This window comes from Cyprinus carpio, chromosome B19, assembly GCF_018340385.1.
Source record: "Cyprinus carpio isolate SPL01 chromosome B19, ASM1834038v1, whole genome shotgun sequence".
Classification (NCBI taxonomy): domain Eukaryota; kingdom Metazoa; phylum Chordata; class Actinopteri; order Cypriniformes; family Cyprinidae; genus Cyprinus; species Cyprinus carpio.
The window spans coordinates 31,621,909-31,631,403 of record NC_056615.1 but is presented as its reverse complement, the minus strand read 5'-3'; the positions used below and the strand labels follow the sequence as shown (position 1 = coordinate 31,631,403).

Genomic DNA, 9,495 nt, shown 5'->3' with positions numbered 1-9,495 from the left:
AATCTCACAAAGTTTCGTTAACCACGCGTTTATGCAAGATTATAGACTACATTAGAGCTAGATCTGCTTGACAGAATCATCCAGCAGAGGACAGTAAACACCAATCATACTCCTCACAGTGGAGGCTCCATATTCCCAGACAGCTCATGCGTGGAAATCATTTGTTTTTACTGTATTAGATCTCACTAAACGTGCAATGGTTTACAAAGTTTAGACACATATCAGGCTACAGCTTGCATTAAGTAATCGGGTAAAATGACCAGGAACATAAATCATAATATTTGTCTAAATACTTTTATTTACATGCACGTAGATTAAAAACGAATATGTAGTAATAGTAAATATGTGAAGAATATGTAACTCTAATTACAAGCGAAAGGGCATTTTCCAAAGAAAACGTTACAATAATGTTACAACAATATTATTATTCCAAGGGAATGAGCCATTAACGCCTTTAAAATATATATATTTATATACTTTTTATACATACACTTGGTTTAGACTACACCAATAAATTACATTTGTATGACGGTAACTTCATTTCTATATATTATTATTATTATATTATTATTATTATTATATTATTATTATTATTTTATTTTGCTCAGCGAAACGTCAAACTAGTGTCCAGAATAAAACAAAGTAGCTACCGCCCGCTCACGAGACTATAGCCTATACTTTCGGTTTTGATTTGTTTTTAATGTCGTCGAACACGCAAATGGTTTTACAAAGTTTTGACACCTGAACATTAGACCCCCGCAGAACTTTCTCCATGTAAGTGTTCATGTTTTTAAATATTAATACAGTCTGTGTGTTTTGTTGTTATCTAGATTGTTGTGTTTTCTATTTGTGGGAACTGTACGCAGTGAGTTAACATGTTTTACTCTATGCGCGATTATGGACGATGTTTTTAGCGAAGTTTTTAATATATTACATATATATAATCTTATAGAATCGTTTACAGTGTTAGCCTACTGAATGTGTAAAGCCTGTTGTAAATTTGACTTGATCATTTTGAGGAATCATTATATTTATTCATTAATTATCATTAATTACACCAAAGATTAAGATTATAGTTTGATTAAGATTATAGACTTCTTTTAACGTCACACTAAGTTCCACAGGTGTTAAATATTCAGATAGAATGAAAGTGAAAGTGAATGTTTATATTTTAGCGATCAGGAGGGGGTTTAAAAAAAAAAAGAAGGTGTTTGTAATGTGTGTCTTCATCTTCACATAAACCATCTTTTCTGTTTTCTCATCAGGTTTTCAAATCTTCTGCGGCTGCTGTTCTGCTTTATCTGTTACAGTGGTAAGTATTTGTGTTTACAAATTGTAACTTTTATTTATTTATTTCAGTAGCATGTAGAGATGTTGTAGTTGATTGTTTCACTTTCATTTCATTTAGTCAAGTGATGTGGGATATTGATTATGAAAATATTCCCACCATGGTATCATCACACACAATGACATAAATGTGTTATCAATGCAGTTCGGTCCTGTTCATTAATTAATAACTGCACTGACACATCTGATACAGTTTACCATTTTTGTCATCAACATTTTAAGCTTTTGAAATGTGGCACAGCTAATGTTATTGGCTTATTATTACTTTCATTTATGTAGTCTTTAATCCAGTTAACTAAAATATTTTAGATGACCTTGATTACAGAGAATAAACAGAAACACATGTATTGATACTTTTTATTAAATGAACTGTCTGTATTTGCAGGAACCCCTCGTGCAGGAACTAAACTTGTACATGTGACAGGAAAAAAAGGGGACAGCGTCATCCTGCCGTGTGAATTTGAGGCCACACAGATTTCTCATTATCATTTAAGCAGTTGGTCAAAAACGATCTATGTTTGTCAGAATGAAGAATGTGAAAGTGAAAATGGACGAGTATTTAAACAAGGAAACTGTGACGTCGTCATCAAGGATCTGAGCTTCAGTGACGCAGGGAAATATGTTTTGAGAGTGAATTACAATAATGCTCAGTCAATGCTGGAGCGACTGACCCTGGAGTACTATCTTCATATTCAGGGTAAAGTCCAACTGATTAAAGCATGTGGCTTCTGGTTTTCCTAAAAACAGTGTAATAATGTTGGTGTTGCATGCAAGGCCATAACCAAAGACATAAAGATTGACACGTCCCCATCTAATATTCAGATTATTTCAATTCAATACAGACTTTCCAATGGCTGATTTTTAAAATAATCACATTTTGTCCCCTAATATGTGTTTATGGTCTGGATTGATTCCACTATAATAATAATGGTGAAGGATGAACTGTCTGTCTGTTTGTCTGCTCAGATGAGATTTCTGTGAAAATGGGTGAGGAGCTGAAGCTTGATGTTCTGTTGACCAATACTGAAAAAGTTGTGCATCAGAACAAAATCAGCACAGAGTGGACGGAGGTCTGGAAGAGAAGAGCTGGGGTCAGGAGCGATCAGTTGACTGTCAGAGATGGAAACCTGAACATTAATGCGTTAACCTTCACTGATGCAGGGACATACAGAGTTCTGGACTTTGATGATGAAATCTTGATCACAGTGACAGTCACAGGTGAGAGACACTCAGTGGATGTTTAGAAATATTATTCTTAAAGTGGACAGCTGAGGTTTATTCATGATTTGAACAGCAACTGTATAACTGATCTTTGATATTCTCACAGGATCCGGTACAGACTCAAAGGGAAACCAAACAGATGATGACAAAACTGATGACACTAAACAAGTTTGTAAGTAAAACAGGAGACAGTAATAAGGGATTCATTTTCTTCTAAAGGTTTTGTGGTCACTGATCAAAAAACAATAGGTGTGAATCAAAACTTTAAACACATTTAAAATTATATTTCATAAAACCAGGTGTGTGAAGTAACAAATTACAAATACTGCTGTTACTGTAATTGAAGCTGCAGTCCATAAAATTTTTTGGTTAAAATGATTTAAAAATAGATTTTTGGGCAAATACATAACAAGCCAGTGTTCAGTCTTCAGTCTTCTTATTTAGCCCCGCGATTCACAACAGTAAGCTTGTAATAATGTTTCTAATTTGAGTGGTACAGGTAGATTTTTGTGGGAAATTGAAACTTGAAGTTGAAATTGGCTGAAACTGGGTTATGTTCCAGTTTTAAATGTGCATCTGATTACAGATAGCCTATGCAGGATTACAGAAGATTTGTATTTTAAAGAGAAGCAGTTCTAAGGAACAAAATTTTGATTTTAGTGTTAAAAGAACGATTTCTTTATATAAAATTTGAATGGTATGACAATTAGAGATTAGACTGTACAGAAATTGAAATCTACATGCTAGTAGATTTTATTAGAAAATGTAAAACTACTACAAACAAATGCCTTTCATAAATTTTCCCTTTGTATAATTATATTTTATAAATATATAACAATGTATATAAAAATACTGGATATACAAATTGACACAGACCAGTTACACCACCTGGCCATGTTGCTTCTACACTGTAAAAAGATTACTGAGAAATTTACAGTAACTTGCTGTCAGCAATTGGCAAGTCAAGTCAAGTCACCTTTATTTATATAGAGCTTTAAACAAAAAAGATTATGTCAAAGCAACCGAACAACATTAATTAGGAAAACAGTGCGTCAATAATGCAAAATAACAGTTTAAAGGCAGTTCATCATTGAATTCAGTGATGTCATCATGCAGCTCAGTTCAGTTTAAATAGTATATAATCAATAATTTGCAATCAAGTCAACGATATCACTGTAAATGAAGTTTCCCCAACTAAGCAAGCCAGAGGCGACAGCGGCAAGGAACCAAAACTCCATCAGTGACAGAATGTAGAAAAAAAACCTTGGGAGAAAACCAGGCTCAGTCGGGGGGCCAGTTCTCCTCTGACCAGACGAAACCAGCAGTTCAATTCCAGGCTGCAGCAAACTCAGGTTGTGCAGAAGAATCATCTGCTTCCTGTGGTCTTGTCCCGGTTGTCGTCTGAAATAAGGTCTTTACAGGGGATCTGTATCTGGGGCTCTAGTTGTCCTGGTCTCCGCTGTCTTTCAGGGCTGTAGAGGTCCTTTCTAGGTGCTGATCCACCATCTGGGCTGGATACATACTGGATCCGGGTGACTGCCGTGACCCTCTGACTTGGAAACAGACTGGATCTGGTGGCCACGGTGACCTCTGAATAAGAGAGAAACAGACTAATATTAGCGTAGATGCCATTTCTTCTAACGATGTAGCAAGTACATCGGGTGTTATGGGAAGTGTTCCCGGTTCAGGTTTACCTAATTATTGCAGCCTAAAAATCCTTTACACGGATTTGGATATTAGAAGCATATTAGTGTGTTATGTGTAAACCAGGTTAAAGAGATGGGTCTTTAATCTAGATTTAAACTGCAAAGAGTGTGTCTGCCTCCCAAACAATGTTAGGTAGGTTATTCCAAATTCAGTGCACTAAGAGGATTATAATGTAACAAGACCCAATTCAAATACATATTCTAGGTATTATCAAATTGCCAGAGTTTTGAGAATGCAGCGGACGTGGAGGATTATAATGTAACAAGAGCTCATTCAAATACTGAGATGTTAAACCATTCAGGGCTTTATAAGTAATAAGCAAGATTTTAAAATCTATACTATTAATCATAACTGCTGTGCTGTTGGGACGTCTGCACCAGCTGATGCTTATCATACTTCCTGGTTCTAGTAAGAACTCTAGCTGCTGCATTTGGACTAACTGGAGTTTGTTTACTAACCGTGCAGAACAACCACCCAATAAAGCATCACAATAATCAAACCTTGAGGTCATAAACGCATGGATTAACATTTCTCCATTTGACACAAATACCATAGCCCCCAATCAATATAAAAAATTCAAAAAACGTGGCTTGCAGTTTTACAAATGCTAGAAACGTGGCTTTCTAAGGAAAGGTTTCTATCAAATAGCACACCTAGGTTCCTAACTGATGACGAAGAATTGACAGAGCAGCCATCAAGTCTTTAGACAGCGTTCTAGGTTATTACATGTTACTGTAATTTCACAGTAAAAATTATTAAATACTGTATTTTTATTACAGTAAAAATCACAGTACATGGATTATATACTGTATGTTTTATTACAGTAAAAATCACAGTACCGTAATTGCAATCAGAGTAATAGAGTGCTTTATATTTAACACAGAAAAATATTTATTTTAATATTACTGTGTAAATTGTGTGTAGTGTAAAAGGAAGATGGTTTTTGCCACAAAAATAACATTTATCGGCTTTAAAATGTGAAAATACATACAAAAAGCATAAAATAGATATCAATTTTGTATTTTTCAGTCAGTAATCACTTTTTATTTTGCATAAACCTAAAATTTATAGTTTTTTAACTTTGTTTGTGACTAAACCGTTCACATTACGGAGCCCCACACATGTCATGCAGGAAAAAATAGTAGGCTAAATCATGCGCACAATTTACTAATTTGTTCCCTCAATGTACTAAACCGTGCACATGATTACTATTTCGTTCACTCGATTTATATATTGTGCATGTTTTAGTACATTGAGGGAACGAATTAGTAAATCGTGCACAAAATTTATTTATTTTTTCTTGCATGTCATGTCTCCATATTCCAGTAAAGGGTATATGTCAAAGATCACATGACAATCCAGAAAACTCATTACTGCCGCTCGTCAGAGAAAGTATTAACAGCATTACAAAATAACATCGATAAATGTTAATTATTTTACCAAAATAAGAGAGATCACACAAAATGACAGCGATATCTATTAATTTTATTCTGAGGTAAAACGCTAACTTAGCTAAATGTTTTCAATATCAATCATCAACAACAAAAATAAAAAAAATAAATAAAACAAATATAACAAACCTCAAACAAAAACATTAAAAACACCACATAAAAACCTGCAAAATGTTAATTATTTTACCACAACAAGAGAAATATAGAGAGATCATACAAAAAAATGCATGTTATTTTTTTATTAAGTACTGACCTGAACAAAGATATTTCACATAAAAGACGTTTTACATATAGTCTACAAGATAAAATAATAGTTGAATTATATAAATAACCCTGTTCAAAAGTTACATCCCCCTGACTCTTAATACTGTGTTGTTAGCTGAATGATCCACAGCTGTATATTTCTGTTTAGTGATAGTTTGTTCATGAGTCCCTTGTTTTGTCCGAACAGTTAAACTGTCTGCTGTTCTTCAGAAAACCTGATTTGTGGTTTTCTATCTAATTTGTTGAACCTGAAAAATCACTCAGGTCCCACAAATTATTTTTGTCTTCCAGCATGTTTGTGTATTTGAACCCTTTTCCAACAATAACTGTATGATTTTGAGATCCATCTTTTCACACTGAAGACAGCTGAGGGACACACATGCAACTACTGTATTACAGAAGGTTCAAACACTCACTGATGCTCCAGAATTTAACTTTTGTCTTCTTTGAAACATGTAGCTTCTGAGCAGGGACGGACGGGGAGTAAAAATGGCCCTGGATTTTCCCCAAATAGGCCCCACCACAACTACAAACAGCCAGTAATATCTCACAGTATATTACAGCAGTCAACGCATCGCATTTATGGCAAATGACATAAAAAAAACAATAGTGATTGAAAAACAAATTATTATATTAACTAAAATACTTGAAATTTACATAAAAAGAGCAGAATGCAAAAAATTATATGACATGATAAATGTAAACATAGAATCTAGAAACCTGAAATAAACAGAACTTTTCTACAATTTGAGTATTCATGTGTGTGTGTGTGTGTGTGTGTGTGTGTGCGTGTGTGTGTGTGTGTGTGTGTGTGTGTGTTGTGTGTGTGTGTGTGTGTGTGTGTGTGTGTGTGTGTGTGTGTGTGTGTGTGTGTGTGTGTGTGAAATAGCAGTTGGACTAGGGCAGTGGTTATCAACCTTTTTTATTCCAAGGCCCCCCTCCTCTCCGAATCAAAACTGCAAGGCCCCCAAACCTTATATTGCCCCTTAAAATGCATTTTTAAATGCCTGATTCAAAATTTATTTATTTATTTTTGTTATTAAATTTTGCATTTGTATTTCAGTTTTGTGTAATATATATATTTAGGTGTTTTAACATTTTTGATTCAATGATTTGATTATTTATTTATTTTTTTGATCTGTGACTGCAATAACTTTGCTGTAAAATTAATCCCACACAATGAGAGCTTTAAGAGTTTAAAGAACATTAAAAAATGTGTTCTCTTCTAATTTCCCTCTTCCAGCTGTACTTGACTGGATTATGCGTGTTGGAATGGGTTTTTCTGTGTTTCTACTTGGTCTGGTTCTGATTACATTCATCATCAGGAATCCCCAACCGGTACACTATGCATTTTACGGTTATAATAATTTCAGACAATATATGTTGTCGAACTAATGTGGTTCAAACGACGGAGATGTGACCGTGTTCGGGAAGCAGTCGTTACTAGTTCATTTCCACAACAATGCATCATACTTTGGTGGTTAATCAGTGAGTTACCTCGTTACAAGAAACACACCCCAGATCAACAGCTCTGCAAAGGATTCTGTCAACATATGTCTGAAATATTGAAGTTTGTTTGCATCAATGTTTATTTCTTTTATGTTTATCACTGTAAAGTTGTTTTGAAGTAATCTGTATTATATGATCTGTATTGTATCTGTAATTTTACATTTATATTTAATATTGCATGAGGAAGAGTCCTCACTTTTCCTAAATTATCTTCATCTTCATCTTCATCTACAATGTTTTCCTTACCAATTTTGCTTAAGCTTAATAAAGCATTTGCATTATTCTTTTTAAAAAAGCTTTAATGAGTTATTGTAAAAAAATAAAAAATAAATAAATTAAAAAAAGTTGCAACAAAGCATCGTTTAAGAGGCCTCTTTGTTGATGTTATTTGTCCACATGTATTTTTTGTACGAATTAAGTAATTTTTCCACTGTTCATAAACTATTTTGTATATATTATGAATATATATATAAAATGATCTGAAAAGAAAATGTAAAGTTAATTTCTGCTGCATTTACTAACAATCTAAACAGCTGCATGACAGATTCAGACACAAGTAGAGCTGAAATCTGCTGCTCAAACTGTTATAACATAAACATATCTCTGAAACTCTAGATGCTTCTTTTTTTCTCTCTTTCATGCACTGAAAACGTGTGTCCAACTAGCTGAACCAACTTAAAAAAAAAAAAATTCGTCTTGTTACAAGTAATCGGTTTACTTTTTCTTAACTGAAAAAAAAAAAAAAAATTAAGTTTGACCAAATCAAATTTCTAAAGTCAAACTGAAACTAAAAAGTCACTATCAACAAATATATTTTTTTGATTGTATCACAAATTATCAGTATACATCTATTTGGATTAACTTAAATTTGTACACATTTTTAAATCAATATCCAGATAATACAAATCTAAATTGTACCTTGTTTGGAGAAGAGAAAAAAAAAAAAACTTTTTACACTCTTGAGTGTCAAACATTATGTTTATTACATCACAGTGAAATCTTCAGTACTCACTGACACAATTTCCACTTTTTTGCATAAGAATCTGAGGAAGAATTTAGAACAGTTAATAATGAAATTGCTTTAAAACTTGCTTAATAAAAGCATAACATTCCAGAATAGACAGTCATACAACAAAATTAATGACTAAACCCGCTCACAGTCCAGATGGACTTGCATTAACTTAAAAAAATAAATACATAAATAAATAAAAATTATTTAAAAAAAAGAAGAAGAACAGACAGTCTCTAATATTTGGACAAAAAAAAAAAAAACAAAAAAAAAAACAAACAAACAAAAAAAACATTAGATTTAGTGTCAACATTGTAAACTTTTCAAGATTTCAATACATTTCATTCACTTCATTTTTTCAGGGAAATCGTTCATAATAATTGTCATGTACTCACCCTCTTGTAGATCCAATCTATCAGACTTTGATTATCTTCAAAACACAAATTATGATATTCATAATGAATCCTGAAAGCTTTCCTCCCTTCAGTGACAGTCCATGTAACCAAAACTTAGAAGATCTAAAAAAAAAGTCATAAATGTGTCATAAAATTAATCCGTATGAAATGTGTTGTGTTTATATGTGAATAAAAACATGAATTAAATCTGTTCATCATAGAAAGCAGTTGTATCTCTTCACAAGAAAAAACAAAAAAACAACAAATTTTTGGTTATCTAAACTTTCTATGGGTGGACAGAAATGTCTCAAGATTCATTACAAAAAAAAAAAAAACTACTGGACACGACATGTTGACACATCATGCCGCAGCAGCTTGAGGCTGTCTACACTGGACGCGGACAAAAGTGACCTTACAACTCATTTTGAACTTTGTGTCAGTACGTCATAAACAGAGCGAGGCATCAGTTTACTGTCAGGATTTGTCATGTCGAGTCGAGCCAGCGCTAGTGCAGCATCACTGATTATAATGGACACAGTGAAAGTCTTATGGGTTTGGAACAATGTGAGGGTGAGTAAATCACAGATTTTTC

General features: G+C 33.3%; 1 protein-coding gene across 1 annotated transcript; it reads left to right on the top strand.

Moving 5' to 3' along the window:
* Positions 1-658: 658 nt before the first annotated feature.
* Positions 659-7,720, top strand: LOC109069883. The gene is made up of 6 exons (XM_042746059.1): positions 659-774; positions 1,266-1,312; positions 1,733-2,044; positions 2,314-2,565; positions 2,675-2,740; positions 7,234-7,720. Coding segments are annotated over exons 1-6 (831 nt in total). The 5' UTR covers positions 659-772; the 3' UTR covers positions 7,386-7,720.
* The last annotated feature ends 1,775 nt before the right edge of the window (positions 7,721-9,495 follow it).